The sequence below is a fragment of the Pleurodeles waltl genome, chromosome 3_2 (genome assembly GCF_031143425.1).
Source record: "Pleurodeles waltl isolate 20211129_DDA chromosome 3_2, aPleWal1.hap1.20221129, whole genome shotgun sequence".
NCBI lineage: Eukaryota > Metazoa > Chordata > Amphibia > Caudata > Salamandridae > Pleurodeles > Pleurodeles waltl.
Genome location: NC_090441.1, coordinates 160203820 through 160229475, shown reverse-complemented (window position 1 = coordinate 160229475; position 25656 = coordinate 160203820). Strand labels below are relative to the sequence as shown.

General features: G+C 44.3%; 1 protein-coding gene across 1 annotated transcript in view; it reads left to right on the top strand.

Moving 5' to 3' along the window:
* IGFBP5 (insulin like growth factor binding protein 5) overlaps nucleotides 1–8192 on the top strand; it is a 39322-nt gene extending 31130 nt beyond the window's left edge. Inside the window, exon 4 of the mRNA XM_069227063.1 lies at nucleotides 641–8192. Within this exon, the coding sequence (XP_069083164.1) occupies nucleotides 641–772 (132 nt within the window). The 3' untranslated portion in view covers nucleotides 773–8192. The remainder of the gene's footprint in view (nucleotides 1–640) is intronic.
* The last annotated feature ends 17464 nt before the right edge of the window (nucleotides 8193–25656 follow it).

Sequence of the window (25656 nt, the reverse complement as noted above, 5' to 3'; positions counted from 1 at the left end):
TGAGTTGGATCTAGGAAATTTGGTGTCTTGTGTTGATGTTCATTGTGACTACTGTTTTCAAGGTTGTTACAGAAGTGCTTTAGGGTGATAGAGGCACTACTTAAAAAGATGGTAACATGTAGGTATGAAGTGTATCACCACAAAGGGTTATAGGAAGAGAAAACAAGGAAAATTTACAGACTGAAAAGCCAGAATTTAGTAAGTTTCCTGAACCCGATCAAGCTTGTCTCTGTCCGCAAAGAAATGGGGAAACAGTGCCAGCCTTCAGCTGCAACCTAACAAGACCTGTCCTCAAAGGTGACCCCCACAAAAGAGGTGGGCATGAACTGCTTTGTGGATATGTTACTATGCAGACGAGACCACTATAGACAACTTGATTTTAGGGTGATACTTGTGCCTGGCTTTTCCTGAGAGTCTTCCCTGCAAAGACACATGCATACCCTCCGTGTTTTTAGTTCAAATCCATTATGACTGATTCAACCTTTTATCCTTCTGACGTGTATAAAGTTAATACGACACACGTATTCATTGTCTCTTATTCACTTAGCACTAGTACTTGTAATTGTACTGTTTCTGCAATCTTCTGCTTGTCCTGAGCTGTGACCAAAACTGATTTTGTACCTCTCACCTGCCCCTCTAGTGCAAACCCTCCCGTGGCCGGAAGCGAGGCATCTGCTGGTGCGTAGACCGCTATGGAACCAGGCTTCCAGGATCAGAGTTTGTGTCTGGCGACGTACAGTGTCACAACTTCGATAGCGGTAATGCCGAATGAGGAGCGAGTCGTCGCCCTGAACAGCGGACAGAGAAGGTCGATGCGTGTGGGAAGGATTTTTTTCCGTTTTTTTTCATCTCATAAAAAAACAACTGAGAGGACCTTGAAATTGTAAGCAAGTTCTCAACTTTCGGGGGAAAAAATAAAATAAAGGAAATGGACAAGGAAAAGGAGTAAAAAATTGAGAAATGCAAAAAGAAACAAAAAATGAGAACTGGGCGTAGCCACATCGCAAGTGCACAGATGAACTGTGAAACTTTACTATGACTTTTAACGATGGCAGGATGTGAATTCATTGCAGGCACTTGGTTTTCGCAAAATGGAACCAATCTCCTCCCCATTTTCTAAACCACCTTAATAAGTACAGATATTAATGTGATTGCTGAAGCTACTTCCTCAGTTAATTTTTCCCTTTTTTTTGCCTGGCCATCTTTGTAAGATGTCCTTAGAATATGTGTTCATTTTTTATACAGAGCTGCGAGTGAGCAAGCAAGCATAGATAGTGTTTTGTATATAAATATATTTTTTTTAATGGTGTGCATTAACTTTGGAATTTTTGTGTCCTTTAAACAAGCAAACAGAAATCGGCATTTTCCTGGAATGCTGAGATCTTGCAACCTTTTAAACTAAAAAAAACGCAGCAGACAAAAATTTCTGTTCACATATATTTTATTTTTCCAGAGCAAAAAAAAAACCTTCAAATCCTGTTGGGACCGCCCAAACAGTAAGTCAGGAGTTTTATTTCTTTAAAAAGCTGTGATTTCCAAACATTCGGTCTTTTGTATGTTTGTGAGAGTTGGGAGGGGCGCTGACAAACGGAAGTCCTGTCACTCATTAGCGATATCCTTCCGTTCTCCAACAAAGTCCACAATAAAACAAAGTCCGACCGTGTAAACTGGTTTTCAGTGTGGCTTGCAAATGGCGTATGAATACCTGTGTCTAATCTCTGGTGAGTGTACAGAGGAAAATGAATGCGCACAGAAAGCCACGCCCTTTCCACTCCAGTCACTACTTCTAGCCGGTCTGCAAAAAACTACAACGTTAACTGAAAAAACTCGGTCCACTTGCCAGGAAGTAGCAGTCACATTTTGGAAGGTTTATGTGACCTGTTGTCATGCCGACGGCTGACTGTAAGATATATGTTTTGTGTTAATATGATTATTGCTCAACTTTGTCAGACAATTTTTTTGCATTTAATTAATGCGAACTTTGCAAAGCCCGTCCTCCAATTTCAGTCTCCCCCACCCATCATGTTTCATGTTTAAACAAATGAATGCAAACCTTCATTTTTTTCTTTTTATAAATCTTTGAAAGAATTAAATTGTTATGTAGATAGGAATGATGAAACTGAAATACACTATCTTATCCACAACTGCAGAGCATTTTTAAAATGACGTTTAGAAACCACTAGCAAGGAAAGGGGTGTGAGATGGTCAACATTTTCATCATTGTTTGTAAGAGAAAACAGTTCTCTTTTTCTTGCCCACCCTCTCCTCACCACGTGACCTCTGAAAGAATGGTGGCCTGTAACCTCTGCTTTTGGGGATCAGGGTACTCCCATTGTGACGTATCATCACCCTGTTTTTTCAGCAAAATTATGGACAGTCCTCTGGCATATTGGCCACTGCTGTAGAAAAGTAAATGCATACAATTTCCCTCTCTGATATTTGTTGAACTGGTTTTAAAAATGAATTTGTGGACTCCCTGGATAGAGGGGGGTTCAAAACTGTGTCCGTTGATTAAACAGTTGGCTTTTTCTCAAAATGCATTTATCTCACTTGAGTCCTCTCCTGCTTTTCTCACTCATTACGTTTTTTAAAATAATTTGTTCTGGACAAAGGTCTTGGTATTTCGCGTCAGCTTGATTCAGGCTTGGCCTGGCAAAGAAACGTGCGTTCAATCCCTGCTTTGGAACGAATATAGAAACTTGTTCGTATTTTTGTTATTTTATATATATATAAAAAGTTGCTGTATATATGAAGGTGGGGCTTGACCATTCCTTCCTGGAAAGAAAAGGTCAATTAGCTATGACCGTGGAATAACCTTCCAGGGTCATTCCTGGGACGGTATTCAAAGCTCATTACCACTAGCAAATAGAAAATGTGCCTCCATGGGAAGTGACATGCCTTGACAGAAACCCCTGCCTGCTCCTTGACCCCCCAAGCTTGGGGCATTTCATGCCTGCTTTGTGCTTCAGCTCTTTGCCGCCCCATGTCCACTCCCTAGACTTGTGGGTCGTGATGTCCTTAAACACTCGTAGCAGTTTCCAGGTCTTATCCTGTCTCTTTTATATATGCTACTCTGCAGGTTCCAGGTCACTCTCTCCTGTGCCTTGTCAGAATTTTAAAGACGGGATCCTGCCCTTTACCACACGTGATCTGCTAATGCCCCAGATATCTGCCTTGCGCTTCCATTGCAGATGTGCTCTAAAAACTGTAACACAGGTCTAGGATGTGTCAGGTCTGCTCGGTAATATTGACTGTCCTGGTGCCTCACAGCCTTTCTTCTAGATCTAATTGGTTTCATTCCTGCTGTGCAAACTCTGGTCAGATGTGCTCCCACTTGTATTGTTTAGAGGTCATGCTTTCCTCGTTGCCTGCTTTGTGTTCTGATTATTGATGTCAAGAGTTTGTTGCACTTTCTCTGCTGTTGTGAGTCGCGAGTTGTTACCCTTGAAGGTAGTGAGATATTCACTTTGACGCTCACTCATGCCTCCTCAAGGATCCAGAGGCCACCGCCATTCCATTCATGCACTATGTTTACAAGTTCAGACTTAGCCGAGCCCTACTCGATGGTTACAAAGTCTGCTTTCCAACACACCAGCTCTTGCCAAGTTAGTATTGGCAGAACTGACGAGCGGCTGTTAGTGGCGGCTGGTGGTTGGGTTAAGAATGTCTCATTGCCTTCTCGACTGCACGGTGATGGCTAAAAGAAATTTCTTTGAGAACGAGTGGGCCTTTCTTTTCCATTATAGTCAAAATGACCACCGTCTCGCGAGTACGAAAACTCTTTGCAAAGCTATGGAGCAGCAGCTCTGGCCGGGATCTAGGCATTTATGGTGGTTCCTCTTGTGTCAGTGCAATGGTGATTGTCCTCTTGACACTGGCATGTATGCCATATATTGAGGGTCTACTAGTCTGCAAATTGTGTTTGAACTGAGCTTTATTCTCTTCAATTTCAAAGAATCCTGCTCTTTTATCCACCCACTCAACAATGTTTAGAGTTGCTTTGCATCAGAGAGGTACCATCCTTCTACAGTGACTATTCTGTTCTAATGAAAGCCTTGTGGTTGGCAGGCACTCTTGACTCTTGAAAAGTTTCAGCACACGGTAAGAAGCAAATCACGCACTGTAAGAACCCGCTTCTGAGGAACCTGATTCCTTCAAAAACCTTTCGCACACATGCAGCTTCCTTTAACTTAATCTTGGGTAGCTTTGTCGTACTAGTCTGCGGCATGGACTAGTGTCACCTGTTTGCATTGGTTTCTGTCTCTCCCTCGATTTAGAGCCAGGAGGTTACTTTTGAAGCTCGGTACAGGTACATTCGAAGGCGAGACCAGCTTCTCGATCAGTGGTTGTGTGACCATATGTTACGGGCTCTGTAAGCAGGTCAGAATGAGTGGTGTCAGCCAGTCTTGAAGGTTCGAAGGCTACAAAGCCGCAGCCAAGGACTTACTGAATGGGTTAGAGAAAGTAGTGGCTGTTATAAGGAGGTGTAATGGAGGAGAAATGGCTTGCTTGGGTCACATAAGGAGCAGGCTTGGTGTCCTGTTCCAAAGCACTGCTGTCCCCCTAGATGAAATATTGTACGTTATCTCTTGAAAAGGGGCGCTAGTCAGCTGAGAACTATAATCGGAGGTGGCCTCGGAAAATGTGCAGAAAGTTTTAAAAGAAATTTCACGAGCATTTACACCATAGACTGGCATTGGCTCATTCGAGACAGTGTCCGTCTGCTTCTGACAACGTTTGCAGATTAATTTCAGCCATTTCGCGAGCAAAGCATACAAGTGCAAGTTAACTTGTACGTAGACTAGACAGATGGTTAGAGGCCCATGTGAAATGGGTTGTACTGGCCTAATGTACATTTCAGGAGACGTTGGGTTAGCAACCATGAACATGCCTACATAATCAATTGGAAATGATTCTTGGTCAGATATCAAGACTTCCCAACGCACCAGATCGTGTCCATTTGGTTATCAGTGTACAAGGTTATATCTTATTGGTATGCTGAGAGAGCTTCCGAAGAACCTCCCACAAAAAGCAGCAAAGTTTGATTGTTTCAAAGCTGAATTTATACACAAGTTATTCGCCCCCTAAGCTTGTGAGCAGTTAGTTACTTTGCCCCGGCAGCTAAGCATGTTTAGATAATGGTAGTGGACAGTGACAAGACGCACGAGCTGCACACTTTTTGGCCCAATTATATTTTGTAAGTTTGCACCGCTTTTGCGTAAAAAATTATGCAAATGTTTAGCTTAAAGAGTATAAATATGGGCCTTTGTGACGTGGAGACCGTGTTACTGGTCATTGGAGTTAAGTATTGCTGGCAAGTGCGTTCGGAGTCCCTTGCCCACTTCAACTAGCCCATGGCACGGCCCTGTGCTGACAAAACTCAGGATGACCCGAAGGAAACTAAAGAGACACTTCAGTATCACCAAACAGCAAACCCGGTGGCTGTTCGGAACAAGCGTGGAAAAGGTGAAGAACCTGTGGTTAAGCACCCGTCGGGGACATATCTACCCAACAACAAAGGAAATATTCATTGCCTGCATCAGAATACTGGTATAGTCAAGATCTTGCTTCATAGTCGAGCACTTTAAGCCCAAAAATTCCTAAAAATCCCAAAGGATGGCCTAATTCCACTCCCACTCCAAGTTCATAGAGTTTGTCTAAAATTTACGGTTCTCCAGCATCAATTTATTGTCAGACTGCTGGTCTACAGTCACATGCGTGTCTTTCTTTTGTTCATCTAAATTAATTATATTCTACGCTGCCGAAAGAGTCACCATCACAGTCCGTAAACTACTCCATATAGTGCTCTGCGACTTGTCTCTTCTCAGCCTGGTCCCATTTCCACTGTATGACAAGAATAAACAGATCTTTGACTCATTTGCCATTTTTGGATCAAATCTTGATCCTGTACAATATAAATTAGATCAGTAGCTGAACTAAGATGTCTTTGGAGTTGTTATTTGGCCGGAGGAGCATTGTCGGCTTTATCCACCCCGATGGGAACAAAACAGTGGATCCTTCTTTTTTCATAACTTTGCTATTCTTTTGGAACCAAACCACTTCACTTCAACTTTTTTTTAAATAGTTTCCAGTAGTGAGGATGTAATGTGACTACCTACCATGAACCAGTCATATTCTGCCCTTGCTGAAATCCTGGAGCCATCAGTCTTAGTGCGGGCAGTAAAAGGCTTTTGTTCACATAATATTTGCAGTTTCCATCGTCCACTTACACATCAGGACCAGTGAAGTCCCCACTGTGTGATGCTATACTGCATCATCCAATGGATCTGTCTGTCTGAAGAAAGCAGCGACTGAAGTTACGCATTTGCAGTCTGCAAAGTGCCTGCCCTTGCTAAATTCCAAGGCGCGGTCTTGATCAAATAAGGTAATTTTAGCAAACAAAGAAGTGCCATGTGAATGCTACATGCTGCTTCCAGGCACAGCCTCTCTTTATACCTGGATTTTGCCTTTGCTGAATGTGTACGTTTGTGGACATTCACCGCATGCATCAATTGCGCAGGTTGATGTCATGTTTGTAGGTTTAAAAAGATGGCTCAGTGGAAGTCTGGTATTGCTCGCCGGTGGTGTTTTACACCTTGACACTCTTCCAATCCACTCTGTAAAGTCTATATTAGTTTTTCATTTCCTGCTCAATTTTGCTTGAAGGCCGTCTCTTTGGATGGTGGAGGCCAATGCTTAGTTTGAAAGGGTTTCTTTCAGTTGTAATTTCAACCACAATTGGCAGGGGCTAACTTGATGTTCTCAATAAACCTACAGCAAACGCCGGGCTGTAGTTCTCTGTACTACTTGAATATTGTGCAAGGGTAGGCTTGGTGTTCTTGGACCTGTTTAAAAGAGAGTTCAATTTAGTCAGCTTATATTTCTGGAAGCTCTGAGATTACATATCTTTAAAAAACTGTTGGTTTTGGCACTGGGTGGAGCCCATTCCAGTAATACGTTCTTATTTTTCTCTGTGAGGCGTCGTAAAGACCTAGGAATGTACACTGAATTTCTGACGGATCACACTTTGAAAAGAGATTGGATTCTCCAATCCAGTTGAATGCCATATGACTAGTTAAAATCACCCCGTGTAGGGTGTCTGGACCAAGGGCATCATTCAGACATAACCAGAAGCTATGGTTGTCTCACGGAAATTAATTCTTTGACTATACCCCCTTTCAACTCATGTTCTCTTTCCACCTATGTATGACTATAATTTGTGGCCTCCAAACTGTTGTTTTCTTCTGCCATCTTATCGTGGTTACACCAGCATTATCCACAATCAAACATGTTGAGAAACGTATCTTCCAGAACTCCCTTTTACATTGCCAATATCACCTGTAGCAGGCAACCACTAAAGGGCTGTTAAGAGTTCTCTGTCTTCAGTCTATACAAAGCCTGACTCTGTGCCAAGGCCTACTAGAGAGCAGAAACATGTCAAAAACATAATGGGGCCCACGGTGGGAAGGTGGTAGCTGTCTGCATCTTAAAACTGTAAAATACCCTTAGAAGAGGGGACAAAAGGGACTCTGGAGAGCTTTATCAACTCCCTGTGTCGCACAACGTGCTTTGAAACCACTACTACAGGAGCAATTTGCACTATTTCCCCACTTTTTTTTTATTTTTGCTTCCATAAGTGAACTGTACATTGCAGCATTTCGCAGCTCAACTTGGTGTCCATACCAGAGAACCAAGCTCGCATATACAGCTTGGTCTCAAGCCTGAGATGTGCACCAGGCCGTCCAAACCGACGCATCACGTTATTTCACTATGTTCACACACATCCTGCACTACATCCAGTCACCATTCTAGAACAGCTGGTATCATATCCGATTCAATGTTTCCTGCCTGATATTTTTTTGTTTTTTTTCTAATAATCACTACACATTTGTACAGTAGATCATGATAGCTTTAACGCATAGTTCTGGTATTTTTTTTATTTTTTTTTATTTTTCTGGGCAAAACAACTATTCATATCTTACTGGTGAATAAACGGCAGTTTGTGAAAATCAGCACAGAAGAGTGTAGTGCTCTGTTTAGCATTTTGTACTTTAAAAGTAAAAGTCTCACATTTTATTAAAACTGTGAGAATTGTTGTAAACTATTTATTCAACTTATAATTTATGTTACTCTCTGATCTGTCTTTTTGTCATGCCGAAGCATTTATTTAATAAAGTTATGTATTCAAGTTATTCTTGGGGTGAAGTTTTGTTTTACTCACACAAATTCTGCCTTTAAAATCCTATACACACTGTGAGTTGAGTTAGAATGACACCTCGTGACTGAACAAAAAATACATCCTATGAGAGGAATGATTACTGAGCACTTGTAAAGGGAAACGACCTGCAGAAAGAGGATATGTTGCTGACCTGAAGTAACTTGTCCAGATTTAAAATAGATTATTCGTTGATCACCTCCACATGAAAACAAATGCTGACAGCGCCAAGAAGTCTGGCTTTTATGCACGCAACCAGAGCTGCGCGAAGGTGCCGATTCGTGAATGCTTTTGTTTACTTACATTGGCCCCTTTAACCCAGACTTTTAGCTTTGTTCTTCCCGGAGGTAAGAACAGTATAGGCAAGGATGGGAAAACAGATCAGTGGAGGAGCTGTGAAAAGTCACTTTTATTTAATTTATTTAAGAATGACACTGAAGGAGCTGAGAAGCCTAGGCATGAATGCAGAGAGAAGGCACACACGAGCAGGGTCTCCCATGAGCTGTGAGAGAGACATACTTTAAAGATGTTTGAGTAATTCTGCCTGTTACCTTCATGAAAGAAGTTTAAACAAGCTTTGGCAAAGCCAAAGGGCCTGGCTTGCATTTACAATTCCTGGATGAAAAATAAATAAAAAAGTCTGCTGCAGTAAAGAAAACGATTCCATTCTGCATACAATGTATCTAGGAGGTAATGCATTTAGGCCCATATTTATTCTATTTTAGTGCCACATTTGCGCCGCTTTTTGACGCAAAAAGCGGCGCAAACTTACAAAATACAATTGTATATTGGAAGTTTGTGCCGCTTTTGTGTAAAAAAATGACGCAAATGTGTCGCTAAAAAAGTATAAATATGGGCCTTAATGTGGCATGGTTCTGTATATTTTTGAGGTGTAAAAGAGTCCCTCGTGGATCGTAATGCAGAACAGCCAGTAGCATAAGGTGAGAGGGTAATACTCTTTGGGTGGAACCTAAGTCCACTCTAAGTATACTTAAAAGACTTGGGAACAATAGGTCAAGCAGACAGCTGTGTTGTCAAACCAGACCTAAGATGAACATGAACAATAGCAAAAGGAAGCTTTGAGAGCAGCATTGTAGACATTTTAGGAACTGTTGAGGGGTTGAATGTTGAATGAAAGGCAACAGTATGCGGATGTGGACACACAATAAGGGAGGGGTAAGAAAGTTGGTCACTGCAATGGAGACGCAAGGCGCATCACTAGGGCATGGATAAAACAACTGAAGATAACGAGAGAACTGGAAAATACAGAAAATACACCTTTAGAAACAATATTGGAACCAACAAGGCAGTACATTGAACAGATTAGTGACATATAGATAATATAGGTGGAAGATGCATCATTGGTATGGATCACTGGAATTGATGAACACTACTGTAATGGCCTGGTTACTTAACAGTAATCTTGATTACTCCGAGTCAAAGTCAGTGGCGGTTGGTGAAGTTTGAGAGTGGTGGGGCTGGGCTTGGCCCGGGGTCGGGGGAGGGAGAGGTTCACATTGTGGGGGGTGGGGAGCATGGCAATTTTTGGGATGCTAGTCACCATTTCAGTGTTTTCAATTTGGCACCAACCCATTTTTCTAAGTACAATCCATGTTATTTCCACATTATTGTGGGCTACTTAACACTGATCAGCGGATGGGGGCTAGTGAAGAATCAGCTTTCCTTTGCAATATTACGTGATTACTTTAGTACACCCACTACATGTTATCCTATAGCGTATTATGTGCACTACATTGGTTAGCATGGTTTTAAATCACATATACCATGTTAATTGTACTGTCTGTTTTTACACCAACACTAAGATGGTGTCTGGAGAGAATCTGTCTCCCTGGAATCCATAACTGCCCCCTAAACATGTTAATGGGCGGTTTCAACATATACCGTGTTTGGCATGTTTTTCGGTCACAACTGTGCGCACACTTAGCACCTTCCCCTACAGGAGTTTTAATGGGTTTGCATGCCCTTTGGGGACTTCTGGCCCAGCGTTCACTATATCTGCTCTGTGGCTGGTTCAAGGGAGAAGCCAGAAAATTGAAACACCACACACTTCGAACAAAAGCTCTTACTATATGGCACCAAGCAAACAAAGCAAGTCATCACATCCCTTCCCAAAAGAGCGCTCCTGTTTTAATTGTATCCATTCCCCATTTCCTCCTTCCATTCGCCTGCTGATATCCACCATTTCATTCTGTCATTCATTCATTCTTTCATCCATCATTCAGTCTTTCACCATTCTTTCCGAACACCCATACATTTCCAGTCTATCCATTCATCTCAATATGTAGCCATCAAACCTATCCATCCATGCACCTATCATTCATCCATCCTTTCACACATCCATCTTTTCAGTCACTCACTCATTCATCCATCCACCCTTTCATCAATCCATCGACCCTACCTTTCACTCATCCATCCGTTATTTCCCTCATCCATCTATCCACCCTTTAATCCATTTATCAATCCACCTTCCCTTTCACTCATCCATCCATACTTTCACTCAGCCATCCTTTCACTCATCCATCCAACATTTTATCTCTCATAATCTTTCCACCTATCCATTATCCACCTATCCATCCACCTTTCACTCACCCAACAATTCACTCTTTAATCCATCTATCTACCCTCCCTCCCTTTCACTCATCTATCCATTTTTTCACTCATCCACCCATCCACCCTTTAATCTATGCATCAACCCACTTTCACTCATCAATTCATTCTTCTACTCATCCATCCTTTCACTCATCTGTGCATTCCTTCGTTCATCCATCTATCCACACTTTCACTCCATCCATCCATACCATCACTCAACCATCCATACCTTCTCTCATCATCCATCCACCCTTTCACTCATCCACCCATCCATACATTTACCCTTTCACCCTCTCTTTCATTCATCCATCCATTTTTTCATGTATTCATCCATCCACCATTTTATCCATCCATCCACCCTCTCTTTCACTCATCCATCCTTTCTTTACTCACCAATCCATTCTTTTACTCACCCATCCTACATCCATCCTTTCACTCATATACCCACCCACCCTTTTACTCACCCATCCATCCACCCTTTCATTCATGCATCCATCCATCCTCCCTTTCACTCACACATCCATCCATCTGACTTTTCACTCAACCATCCATACTTTCACTCACTCAAGCATCCATAATTTCTCTCATCATCAATCCACACTTTCACTCATCCATCCTCCTACCCTTTCACTCTCTCTTTCATTCATCCATCCATCATCAATTCTTGAACTTAATCATCCATTCGCCCTTTTACCCATCCATCCATCCTCTCTTTCACTCATCCATCCATTCTTTTACTCATCCATCCTACATCCATCCTTTCACTTTTACCCTCCAACTGTTTGCTCACCCATCTATCCACCCTTTCACTCATACATCCATCCACCCACCCTTTCACTCACACATCGATCCATCAGCCATCCATCCATTTACTCACACATACACCCATTCACCCTTTCACGTTATTTATGACTCCCAGCTGACATTTTTGTTGCCTCACCTGGTGACATGGAGGGAAGCTTCAAGCCAGGCGAGTCGGGACTGACTAATTAAAATAAACACACGCACATGCAATGTGCAACACCTTGCTCTTTGCTTCACTGTCCCCACGAGTCTGCTTGCTGGCAGTAAATCTAAGGCATACCGGAGCTCAAAAGGCATCCAGCATGAACTGCAGCGTGGGAAGCAGCACCTCGAGTCTGCGCAGTGTGTCTTCAAAAGTCCAGCTCACACACTGCGCACACTCGATTTCGTGGCTTCCTGCTTGTAGTCTCTACCCCACTCGTCACAGGGTCTGGTACCACCCCGCCCTGTGACGAGTTGGAAAAGGGTGTGGTGACAATGGTCTCCTCTCACTGATTGACGTGGAGGCCGAGAGCTGCAGGGCTTGAATCTGAAACGCCCAGAGCTAACTCTACCTCCACGTCATCAGGGGGTGGAGACTGAACCTTGATGTAGTGTCTTTGCCGAGTTGTGACCTCACAGGCCTCAGGGATGTGAGATTGTCAGCCCAGCAAAATTCTCTAGACTTTGTGCCTGCCCAGGAAAGCGTCACTCCACTGTCATCACTGCAAGGCGTACAGTTCGTAGTGTAGAGCAGCCTCAGAAAGATAATTCAACATGTATATACACTGTGTTCACAAGTTGTTTTAAGGAAGCAGTTTCAGCTTTGCTTCCATGCATTATTTTTCACAGAGAATGTAAAGGGGGCGGAGCCCCGACGCCCTTGAAGAGAAACCGCCACTGGTCAAAGTGTTCCTTGTCACAATCCGGCCGCAATAAGGTTCCGCCCTTGGTCACAGTTAGAGATTTGACTACCTAAGTAAAAATTTTCACTTAGAAAGAAAAACATAATTTTTTGAGATGCGGAACAACGACTCCGTCCCCACCACCAGCATAAACAAAACTTCAGAGCCTCTTCCTGTTCTCAGAGTGAAGAAGATCACAGGTAAGTAAATGGGTCATTCCCTCTTTGTCCCCATTCCTCATCCCAATCCTTACTCAATGGGGCTATAACCAAGCTTCGTGGAAGTAGCTTGCCACAGTGCCTTCAAACTAAACATTCATTAAAACAATGTTTGCAAGGGCATGCAAAATAAACTTTAAAAAAAGAATGGTAATATCGAGTTAACACCACTCCGAACATCTGAAACAAAATCACTTAAAAAAACTGCCACCCACTTGTGAGTGATAATGAGACATAGAAGTGTGGGGAGAGCACAGAATGTCTTTGGCATAACCACCCCTACTGAGAGCGCAAAATAGGCACTCTTCTATTCGAATGACCACCCTGTATTGTCTCTCAAAAAGGTACACCCCTAGTTTTGTAGACTGTAGAATTCACAAAATAAAGCTGCTCAAAGTAGAAGAGCGCCTACTGTGTCTCGATTAGCCAAGGTGACAAATAAACCAACCGCAGCCCTTCCTAATGGGCCACGCCCCCTCACATTTTGCCTGAAAAGACAAGTGTCAGTCAGGCTGAGCAAACACTCTTCTGGTTCAGGTCAGGCAGCCAGGACCTAGAACTGCTAAATGCAGAGCCTTTTGCCTGCCTGACCTGTGGTTTTGCCAGGCTGGAGATGTCACAGCTTCTGTGGGCATGACATCTTTTTCCTGGCAAAGCACCTCAATGCCCTCCCCCTCATGACGAGGGGTAGTGTCATTCATAGCCTCGGCCCCGGGCGCTTCAGTACTAAGCCCTGAAGTGCATGTGGCTGAGTGTCAATCAGTGACCCCGCCTCACAGAATGGGGGGGGGGAGTTCAGCAACTCTCTCCGATATCTTCCCTATGTGTGACAAGTAGGGGCTGCTGCCATCCCTCATTGGCCGGCCTAGTGTCAGCCAGTGAGGGAAGGCAGCAATCCCAATCCTCCTGGGTCCTCTGAGGCAGAGCTGCAAGTAAGTGTGATTTTTTATTTTGTAATGTTTGGTGCGTGCATGAATATATGGGAGTGAGTGTTGTGAATAGATGTGCACGTGTGTGTGTGCGCGCATGTGCTAGCGCATGGGTGTGAGTCAATGTTTATGTGTGCTTTTGTGTCCCGACCACCCCCTCCCTGCTGTAAGTACCGGCCACCACTAAAACAGTTTTCCAAAAGGAAACAGTCCCATTTAAGTGGCTAGATAAAGCTCCAGGGGCATCGAGCAGATGGAATCTCCCAACCTTCTGTGATAATGGATTGGTTAAAAAAAAAACAAAGGAAGAACAATGTCTTGTGAACAATGAAATGAAGAAGGGATTTTTGGTAGGAAAACTTGTGAAGGAAGAAGACCCAACTAAGAGAAGATTATTCACAAATCAAGGCACCATGTCCCCCCACTCTTCGGCCTGGCCAAAAATCCACAGTCGCAGAGTTCAAAGGGAGGATCATGTAAGGACTGGAGAACTAAAACCACATTCCAAGATGGAACAGATGATTGAACAACTTCTCTCTGTGCAAAAAAAACTCTTAAGATGTCCAGCTGCAAGATCACAGGTAGAATAAACGTCCTTACCTGTGAAAATCCAGACTGATAACCATTGGCTCTCTAAGGTAGAGACTGCCAGTCCTAATAGAAAGCCATAATGGAGAAAATTCAGTATCTTTATCAGAATACAATAGGAAGTATTAAGGTTCTTGGCAGTACACCAATTTGCAACATTCTTCCAATGTCTGGCGCAGGCCCTCAAGGTCTCAAGTATGAGAGATTTCATTATTTTCAAAATGTAATTCAAAATTAAGTTAATAGTGCTTTAGATTTTTATTTTATTCTATCTTTAAAGTAAATATATACAATTATTTTTGAGTAACTACAGACTCTGATTACATGGGAAACCAAAAGTAATAAAGTTACTCGAAAGTGTGAATTACACACAAGTATAAGTTAGCTTTGCGAATAGCCTCAACACGTCTCCACCCTCTGACAAATAAAGTGTATTCAAATTTACAAGTGAAAATGACTATGCCAAAAAGAAACCGTAACAAGTTCAGCACCTCGCATATTCAACCAATGATACTGCAACATTCTCCCATTAAAAAAAAATGCAATACAGGGACTTAAAATAAAACCTCTTAAGAAATAATATTAAATTAAGCTAGATTATTTCAAATAGTTAAAAATATAAAACATTTTAACAACCTTTTTGAATTTCTAAGTTAATGCACCATTACTTTTTTATTCAAAAACAATTAAACTGCTTTTAATTAATTCCATGCATCACTTTAATAGTTATAATATAGTTATTAATGCATATTTGAGGTGAAAATCTACTTTTTAATTTAAACTTCTAATTTTTTTGAATGTAATATATTTAAATTAAATATTTGCCTAAAATGAAAGTAATATTGATGTACAATTAACATAAATATATACAATTAATTACCAATAATGCTAAACTTAAAATATTGTACTAACTTATAAATTCTAATAAACTTTTAATTTTCCATATGCTTTACCATGGGGAGATCTCTGTGTAGTTTCCTACGATAAATTATAGGGAAAAGTGAAAAAATTATTTTAACTAAAAAATATGGTAAGAATGTTTTCTTATGTTGAATATTGATGCAAATTACATTTATATATTTATTTTAAATATAGAACACAAAATGCTCCAGTACTCAGTAGCTGCAATTCTGGAGACAAACTTCTTTCTTTGAGCTATCAGTGCTGCAAAATTTTAATGTGTGCAGATAATAGATCTTCTTCCAAATAATGAAAGACACTTTGAATAAGCAGTGGCTGAAGGGGGCTGTCCTGAACAAACCAAAAAATGTTGGAGGATGACCTAAAGCACGCTCTCTTGCATTGCTCACGTCAAAAGGTTTGATGCATCAGATTTAAGGAAAAATGCCGCTGGCTGCAGTGGTCATTCCATTACTTTACACAAGATGGCAGCAAAGACTCGGAAATGAAGATTGCATCTGTTCGTCGTGACTGTGTTTAGATTGTTTAAAATTCCAACATAGGGGGTTATTCTAATTTTGGAGGAGGTGTTAATCCGTCCCAAAAGTGACGGAAAAGTGACGGATTTACCACCAGCCGTATTACGAGTCCATTGTATCCTATGGAACTCGTAATACGGCTGGTGGTATATCCGTCACTTTACCGTCACTTTTGGGACAGATTAACACTCCTCCAAAGTTAGAATAACCCCCATAGTTTCTTTCTACATATGGTAAAATCCAGTTACCTACATAAGATGCATACAGTAAATGTATATTCCGCATTCAATCGTGTGGAAGCAGCCTTAGTAGTCCTGAAAGCTAGCCGCAACTCACGTTAACCTCTTAAAGGTGTACCACTTGCACGATTACTGATCACTTTAAAAACAAGCATTGGCAAACCAAATAGATCTCAACTACAATTCCTATTGGTTTTGAAATGCTGTTTAGCCATGCTGTACAGTATCGCAGCTGCTTTCCACCATGGCTACAAAAAAAGCGCTTCCATACGGCTGTTGTGTCATTTTGTAGGCGCGAGGGATTGGTAAGTGGAAAAAGTAGAGCAAAAGTGTTTTTTTAATGGGTTGGGGAGGGGCAGTGAGTAGCAACACAGTGGGGTGGAAGAAGCAAACGAGGGAAAACATGGCCAAAGCAACTTGGAGTGCCGTGATTTAATCACACGGGTGAGAGAAAGCAACACGTGTGCATACATGCCAACATTTTAGAAAAGCAAAGTGGGAGATTTCAAAAAATAATCAGGCAAAAGTGTTTACCTTATTGATTTCTACTGAACGAGAGGCAATTGCAGACGTGAGACAGCCAAAATAAAGCCATTTTGGCTTAGAAATGTGTGTCTCCGGTCTGAATCAGGTCTATTGGCATGTATGGGTGGGTGGGGGAGAGGAGCGGATGAGTGAGAGAGAGCAATGTGTTGTGGGGGAGAGCACACCAGGGAGGCCACTGGAACAAATACGCACTCCCATAGAGTGCCTAAACAGCAAGCAGTGGAGTGAAGAGTGGAGTGGGGTGGAATAGAGTGTAGTTGGTTGGAGTGGATTGAGGTAGTGGACTGGACTGATTGGAGTAGGGTGGGGTGGATTGGGGTAGAATTGGGTGGACTATGGTGGATTGGAGAGGGGTGCATTCAAATGCTGTGAGGTGGATTGGATTGGGGTGGATTGGAGTGATGTGGGTTGATTGGAGTGTGGTGAATTAGGTTAGATTGGGGTAGGTGGATTGAATTGGAGTGATAGGAATGGGGTGGAGTGGATTGGGGTCAGGTGGACTGGTTTGGCGTGGGTTGCATTGGAGTGGGTTGGAGTGTGATGGATCAGATTGAACTGGAGTCGGGTGGATTGAGTTCATTGGATTGGGGTGGTGTGGATTCGATTTACTGGATTTGAGTGGGATGGATTGGACTGGAATGGGCTGGATTGGACTTGAGTGGTGTGGACTGAATTGCGGTGGATTGAACTTGAGTGGGGTAGATTGGATTGGTGTGGAGTGAATTGAATTGGGGTGGGATGGCTTCGAATTGTGTAGAGTGGGGTGGATTGGAGTATACGAGTGGAGTTGGGTGCATTACAGTGGAGTGGGTCAGATTGAGTGGGGTAGAGTGGATGTAGTGGATTGAATTGGAATGGAGTGGGGTGGATTGGCATGGGGTGAATTTGACTGTGAGGTGAATTAGATGGATTGGAGTGGGTGGGGAGGACTGGAGCTGGGTGGATTGGAATGGGGTGGGGTGGATTGGAGTGAGATGGATTGGACTGAGTCAGATGGACTAGATTTGAGTGGGCTGGATTTGAGTAGGATGGATTGTGGTGGATTGGACTAGTGTGGAGTGGGGTGGATTAGATTGGAGTGGGGTGAATTGGATTGGTATGAGGTGGGCCTATAGGAGTGGGCTGGACTTTTTGGAGTGAGGTGGATTGGAGTGGAGTGGGTTGGATTAAGGTAGTTTGGCATGGGGTGAATTGGATTGGAATGGGGTGGATTAAGGTGGACTGGATTGGACTGGAGTGGGGTGAATTAAGGTGAATTGGATTGGAGTGTGATAGATTGGAATGGGGTGGGTGGATTAGATTGGTTTGTGGTGGATTGGAATGGAATGGGGTGGGATGGAATCAAATGGATTTGAGTGAGTGGACAGATTAGAGTGGGACAGATTGTTTTGGACTGGAGTGAGGCAGATTGGAGTTAGGCATATTGTTTTGGATTCCAGTGGTGCAGTGTGAAGTGGAGCAGACTGTTTTGGATTGGAGTGGGCAGATTGCTTTTGACTGGAGTGGGGCTGATTGGCGTTGGGCAGATTGTTTTGGATTGGAGTGGGCAGGTTGTTTTGGATTGAGTGGGGCAGATTTATTTAAATTGTAGTGGGACAGATTTTTGGGATTGGAATGGGGCAGATTGTTTTGGAGTGTGGTTGATTGTTTTAGATTGGGCAGATTGTTTTGCAGTGGAGTGGGGCAGATTGCTTCAGATTGGAGTGGGGCAGATTGTTTTGGATTGCACTGGAGTAGATTGTGGTGAATTGGATTGGGGCAGATTAGATTGGGTTGAGGTGAACTGGATTAGAGTGGGGTGGATTGGAGTGGGCCAGATTGGACTGAGGCAAATTGGAGTGGGACAGACTGGAGTGGGGCAGATAGTTTGATTTTTTTCGGATTTGGGTGGGTCAGACTGGAGTGGGGCAGATTGATTTTTTGGGGGATTTGAGTGGGTCAGACTAGAGTGGAGCGGATTGGAGTTGGGCAGATTGTTCTGTTTTGGTGTAGGGAAGATTGGAGTAGGGCAGATTGGAGTGCGGCAGATTGTTTTGGATTGGAGTGGAGCAGATTGTATTGACTGGACTGGGGCAGAGTGTTTTGGATTTGATTGGGTCAGATTGGAGTGGGGCAGACCGGACTGGGTCAGACTGGAGTGGAGCTTTGGATTATAGTGGGGCAGATTGGAGTAGGACACATTGAGGGTCATTCTGACCCTGGCGGCCGGTGGCCGCCAGGGCCACCGACCACGGGAGCACCGCCAACAGGCTGGCGGTGCTCCAATGAGCATTCTGACCGCGGCGGTTCAGCCGCGGTCAGAAGCGGAAAGTCAGCGGTCTCCCGCTGACTTTCCGCTGCTCTTTGGAATCCTCCATGGCTGCGGAGCGCGCTCCGCAGCCATGAGGATTCTGACCCCCCCTACCGCCATCCAGTTCATGGCGGGAAAGCCGCCATGAACAGGATGGCGGTAGGGGGGGTCGCGGGGCCCCTGGGGGCCCCTGCCGTGCCCATGCCAATGGCATGGGCACGGCAGGGGCCCCCGTAAGAGGGCCCCGAAAAGTATTTCAGTGTCTGCCTTGCAGACACTGAAATACGCGACGGGTGCCACTGCACCCGTCGCACCTTCCCACTCCGCCGGCTCGATTACGAGCCGGCATCCTCGTGGGAAGGTCGTTTTCCCCTGGGCTGGCGGGCGGTTTTACTGGAACCGCCCGCCAGCCCAGGGGAAAACTCGTAATACCCGCCGCGGTCTTTTGACCGCGGCGCGGTAATTTGGAGGGCGGGATCCTGGCGGGCGGCCTCCGCCGCCCGCCAGGTTCATAATGAGGCCCATTGTTTTGAATTGGAGTGGGACAGATTGAAGTGGGGCCGACTAAAGTGAGGCAGGTTTTTTGGATTGGAGTGGCACAGGCTGGAGTGAGGAAGATTGTTTTTGGATTGGAATGGGACAGATTGGGGTGGGACATCTTGGAGGGGGACAGATTATTTTGGATTGGAGTGGGGCAGATTGTTTTTGAGTGGAGTGGGGCAGATTATGGTGGTCATTCCAACCCTGGCGGTCCATGACCGCCGGGTTGGAGGACCGCGGGAGCACCGCCGACAGGCCGGCGGTGCTCCAATGGGCATTCCGACCGCGGCGGTAAAGCCGCGGTCGGACCAGCAACACTGGCGGTCACCCGCCAGTGTACCGCCGCCCATTGGAATCCTCCAAGGCGGCGCAGCTAGCTGCGCCGCCGAGGGGATTCCGACCCCCCCTACCGCCATCCAGTTCCCGGCGGTCCGCCCGCCGGGAACCGGATGGCGGTAGGGGGGGTCGCGGAGCCCCTGGGGGCCCCTGCAGTGCCCATGCCACTGGCATGGGCACTGCAGGGGCCCCCGTAAGAGGGCCCCTAAATGTATTTCACTGTCTGCTGCGCAGACAGTGAAATACGCGACGGGTGCAACTGCACCCGTCGCACAGCTTTCACTCCGCCGGCTCGATTCCGAGCCGGCTTCATCGTGGAAGCCTCTTTCCCGCTGGGCTGGCGGGCGGCCTGAAGGCGGCCGCCCGCCAGCCCAGCGGGAATGTCAGAATTACCGCCGCGGTCTTTCGACCGCGGAACGGTAACCTGACGGCGGGACTTTGGCGGGCGGCCTCCGCCGCCCGCCAAGGTCAGAATGAGGGCCTATATTTTTTTGGATCACAGTGGGGCAGATTGATTTGGATTAGAGTGGGGAAGATTGTTTTGGATTGGAGTGAGTGAGTGAATCTTTATTTGCATGATTATTTAAAACCTTTGCAAAAACACAATACATAAAAATTATTAAAACTGCTACAAAGGTTAAAATTACAATGCATCATTAAAAGCTGTAACCTTCTCGACATCTATCATTATGCCTTTACCTGAAGCTCTTAGTCTAAAATAAGTTTAAATCACAGAGCATGGTGCATGTTAAAAAATGCTATGTTACATGAAGGTCATCTGTAAAAACTATGGAATGCAGACTCCTTACGGTACATGTTTGTAACGCATTACCTAAAATTCCATGAGTCTACTAAGATTATAGAATCAAGGTTCACTGCAAAATGCTTATTAAAAGGAGTTGAGTGGCTGGAACCGGCTATGTGTATGAAATGTAGGGTACCTACTGGGCATGGGTGCAAATTGTTTGTTGCGTGAATGCTGAACCTTATTACCTAAAAAGAACTATGATAAATATACAGAAAAGTGTAAAATGAAAAAATATATGGCTATATATGTAAAAATTCACTAAGACTTTAAAATTGGAGTGCAAGTGCCCTGCAACGCAGTATCCCCCTCTATCCAGCGCCTCCCCTTGCTGCAGTGACGAGATGTTCAGGCACTACTTCCAATCTCATGAGTAAATGCTAGTACAGCGAGCAGTTGACCTCCTTGAAACCGATCAGGGTCAACATTTATGGGGATGCGTCAACCACTTTGTTAGTAACGTAGCTTTAAGTGCTGCCACCCCCTTTTTGATTTCTGAGCATTGGTGGGCGTGTGCTAGTAGTAGATTTTTCCTCATAATGGTGAAAAAGTTCCCAAAGCGGGCCAGCTCCATGGAAATCTTAGCAGTAAATATGTATTTAACGGCTTCTTTACAGAAGATTGGATTGGAGTGGTGCAGATTGTTTTTATTTTAATGGGTCAGATTGTTTAGGATTGGAGTGGGGCAGATTGTTTTGGATTGAAGTGGGAGCAGTTTGGAGTGGGGTAAATTGTTTTGGATTGGATTGGGGCAGATTGTTTTGGAATGGAGTGGTGCGGATTGGAGTGGGGAAACTGTTTTGGTTTGGAGTGGGTCAGATTGGGGTGGCACAGCTTGGAGTGGGGCACATTAGTTTGGATTGGAGTGGGGCAGATTGTTTTGGAGTGAAGTGGGGCAGATTATATTTTTTGGGATTACAGTAAGGCAGATTGTTTTGGAGTGGAGCAGATGATTGTTTCTTATTGGAGTGGTGTAGATTGCTTTGATTGGAGTGGTACACATTGTTTTGGATTGGAATGGGGCAGATTGTTTTGGATTGGATTGGGGCAGATTGTTTTGGAACTGAGTGGTGCAGATTGTTTTTATTGGAGTGGTGCAGATTGTTTTGAATTGGAGTGGGGCAGATTGTTTTGGATTGGATTGGGGCAGATTGGAGTGAAGCAATTGTTTTAGTTTGGAGTGGGGCAGATTGTTTTGGATTGTAGTGGGGCAGATTGGAGAGAGACAGGTTGTTTTAGATTGGAGTGGGCTAGATTGGAGTAGGGCAGGTTGTTTTGGATTGGTGTGGGACAGATTGGACTGGGGAAGATTGTTATGGATTAGAGTGAGTCAGATTGTTTTGGATTGGCGTGAGACAATTTGGAGTGGTGCAGATTTGAGTGGGGTGGGTTGGGAAGACTGTAGTATGGCAGATTGTTTTGGAATGGTGTGGGGCAGATTGGAGTGGGCAGATTGTTTTGGTTTGGAGTGGGGGCCGATAGTTTTGGACTGGAGTGGGTAGAAAGGAGTGGAGCAGATTGGGACGGGGTAGGTTGTTTTAGGTTGGAGTGGGTCCGATTGGTTTAGATTAGAGTAGGGCAGATTGTTTTGGATTGGTGTGGGGCAGATTGGAGTGGGGCGAATAGCTTTTCATTGGAGTGGGGCAGATAGTTTTGGATTGGAGTTGCGTAGATCGTTTTGAAATGGAGTAGGGCAGATTATTTTGAATTGGAGTGGGGCAGATTTATTTGGATTGGGCCGGGGCAGACTGATTTGGATTGGACCGTGGCAGATTGGAGTGGAACAGATTGTTTTAGATTAGATTAGGCTAGATTGGAGTGGGTCAGATTGTTTTAGTTTGGAGTGGGACAGGTTGTTTTTGATTGGTCTTGGACAAATTGGAATGGGGCAGATTGTTTAGGATTGGAGTGGTGCAGATTGTTTTGGACTGGAGTAAGGCAGATTGTTTTGGATTGGAGTGGGCAGATTATTTTCAATTGGAGTGGGGCAGACTGATTTTGATTGGACGGGGGCACATTGGAGTGGGACAGATTGTTTTAGATTGGATTGGACTAGTTTGGAGTGGGGCAGATTGTTTTAGTTTGGAGTGGGCCAGGTTGTTTTTGATTGGTCTGGGACAGATTGGAGTGGGAGCAGATTGTTTAGGATTGGAGTGGTGCAGATTGTTTTGGATTGGAGTGTGGCTAATTTGAGTGGTGCAGATTTGAGTTTGGGGGTGACTGGCATGGATTAGAGTGGTGCAGATTGGACTGGAGTGGGGTGTACCATGCAATTATGTGTTAAGGCATAATTTCGAAAATTTCACATAAGAAAGAAACAATGTCACTTTGCAATATTTAGAACAAGATAATCACCCACTTTTGAGAACAGTCCCACAAGCAAAAAACAAACATGAGCGCAAAGTGAGAAAAGAAGACTTGGTAAAATAAAAGAAACAAGTTAACTACAGATTTTTTTTTTGCTGTTTTGTTTGTCCTGTGGGGCACGTCTTTGGCAGTCACACACCTTCTGTTTGCAGGGCCCTAGAAGTTACAAAGAAGGACCTCAATCATGTCAGGATCAGCGGACAGTCACTGATTAAGTTGAATCCATCAGTGCTTGGTTGCTGCTCCACAGACAGGAATGGAAGTGATGCTAGCCCTACAGTGACCAATTACGAGGCTGTAAAGATGACTGCCACATAAGCCAACAAATGGTAAGCAACTGGCGGGCTCTAAACCACTGTAAGATTACAGTAGTTTCTAAGAGACAGCGCATGCGCTGTCTGGCCGAGACCTAAAAAGAAGATCCCTATAAGCGAGCAGAGGAAGCATAGAAGTCAGCCATTAAAGAGATGTTAAAGATTCTATGCTCCATAGGAAGGGCAACACAAGGTGGAAAGGCTGAAACAAGGAAAGCTATTGAATAGCAAGCAAGCCATCAGTCATCAAGACAAGACACTTTCCTGTGCCTGTGTTCTCCCAGTGCCTAACTTGAGGTGGTGGTTGCAGGTGGGGCTCACCATCATTCATTTGTAGATACAGGCACCTATTGTTTCTCATCAGCCTTTGACCTAGAGGAATACAGGGAACAACACAGAATGGGAAAAGGGGGAGGCAGAGAAAGATGGAAAAACATTGACAGAGGGAAAAAGCAGGTGTGAAAAAGAACTTTGAAGGCTGAAGTAAAGAGGCAGGGAGTGAATGATGGTGAATGAAAGAGGCATGTGTTGAAATCAAGAATATGCAGCCTTCAGCACTCGATCCTTTTGTAGTGCCGACACAGGCTTCTGGGCAGCATTTTTGGCCCTGGTACTTAGGCCCATATTTATACTTTTTGACGCTAAACTGCGCTAACGCAGTTTAGCGTCAAAAAATTTAGCTCCGTCTAACGCCATTCTGAAGCGCCATGCGGGCGCCGTATTTATGGAATGGCGTTAGACGGCGCAAGCAGACCGGCGCTGCCTGGTGTGCGTGGAAAAAAACCACGTAGACCAGGCAGCGCTGGCGTTGGGAAAAAATGACGTTAGGGCGTCTTAAAATGGGGCAAGTCAGGTTGAGGCAAAAAAATCGCCTCAACCCGATTTGCGCCATTTTTTTACGACACCCAGACGCCATTTCATGACTCCTGTCTTAGTAAAGACAGGAGTCATGCCCCCTTGCCCAATGGCCATGCCCAGGGGACTTGTGTCCCCTGGGCATGGTCATTGGGCATAGTGGCATGTAGGGGGGCACAAATAAGGCCCCCCTATGCCACCCAAAAAAAATAAAAATATATAAAAAATTATACTTACCTGAACTTACCTGAATGTCCCTGGGGTGGGTCCCTCCATCCTTGGGTGTCCTCCTGGGGTGGGCAGGGGTGGCAGGGGGGGTCCCTGGGGGGCAGGGGAGGGCACCTGTGGGCTCATTTTGAGCCCACAGGCCCCTTAACGCCTACCCTGACCCAGGCGTTAAAAAGTGGCGCAAATGCGGGGTTTTTTGACCCGCCACCTCCCGGGCGTGATTTTTGCCCGGGAGTATAAATACGACGCATTTGCGTCGCCGTCATTTTTTTAGACGGGAACGCCTTCCTTGCATCTCATTAACGCAAGGAAGGCGTTCACGCTAAAAAATGACGCTCTTTGCCCATACTTTGGCGCTAGACGCGTCTAACGCCAAAGTATAAATATGGCATTAGTTTTGCGCCGAATTTGCGTCGAAAAAAACGACGCAAATTCGGCGCAAACGGAGTATAAATATGGGCCTTATTGTTTTACAAATTAAGGACCACCTCTCACAGAATCTCCCTCCTGTTAAAATAATCAGTCACTAGGCTTTCACAACACAAAGGGCCCAATTTACAAAGGTAAACTTAGACCAAAAGTTAAAGTTTAGACCAAAAGTCTTAGTTTAGATCTAAAGTCTAACTTTACTAAGAGTAAAGTTGGACTTTAGGTCTAAACTTGGACTTTAGGTCTAAACTTAGGCTTTTGGTCTAAACCTAGGCTTTTGGTCTAAGTTTACCTTTGTGAATCGGGCCCAAAGAGCCTAGAAATGGCATAACAACATATCAAAACATCACATAACACAGCATGAAATACCATACACATAACAAACGTTACATCACATAACTGTGCTTTGTTAGATACATACTCTTTCAAAGGGAAACTTGTGCTTACCCTGGAAGCTAAGATAGAAAGGGCCAGTCCTTATTACAGAAAAATGTGGATACAGGATGCAGACACTGCCAAACCAGTGCTGTCGTCAGCCAACCAGTCAGGAAAATTCCCAAACCAATTGAGCAAATACAAAAATAATTTAATGATTAAAACAGACTAAAACAATATAATTAAGATAGTGCAGTCAGGATATATATAGTTTTTTCTGGAATGCACCATTTGGACATAGAGTCAATGGGTTCTCAGCGACTTTCCTGATGGTGACTATCAGAGGCAACTTGCACTGCCGTGGTCTAAATCCTCTTATGAACATACCAGCCTGCTCGTTCCCTCATAGAAGCTCATCGGCCCAGCCAGACTCAGTTGCTTTCCAGGCTGGTACACTCCACTTAATGTAATCTTTACAGTTAGGGCCGGCTTTATGGCAGTGCGACCGGTCCAGTAGCACTGAGCGCTGATCTGGAGGGGGCACTGACCTCTGGGGGGGCGCTATGTTGAGCAATAACTTACAATTTGAAAGCACCTGCTGTAGAGTTCCTTGTGTGTCCAGCTTTCAAACAGCAATAAAATTTC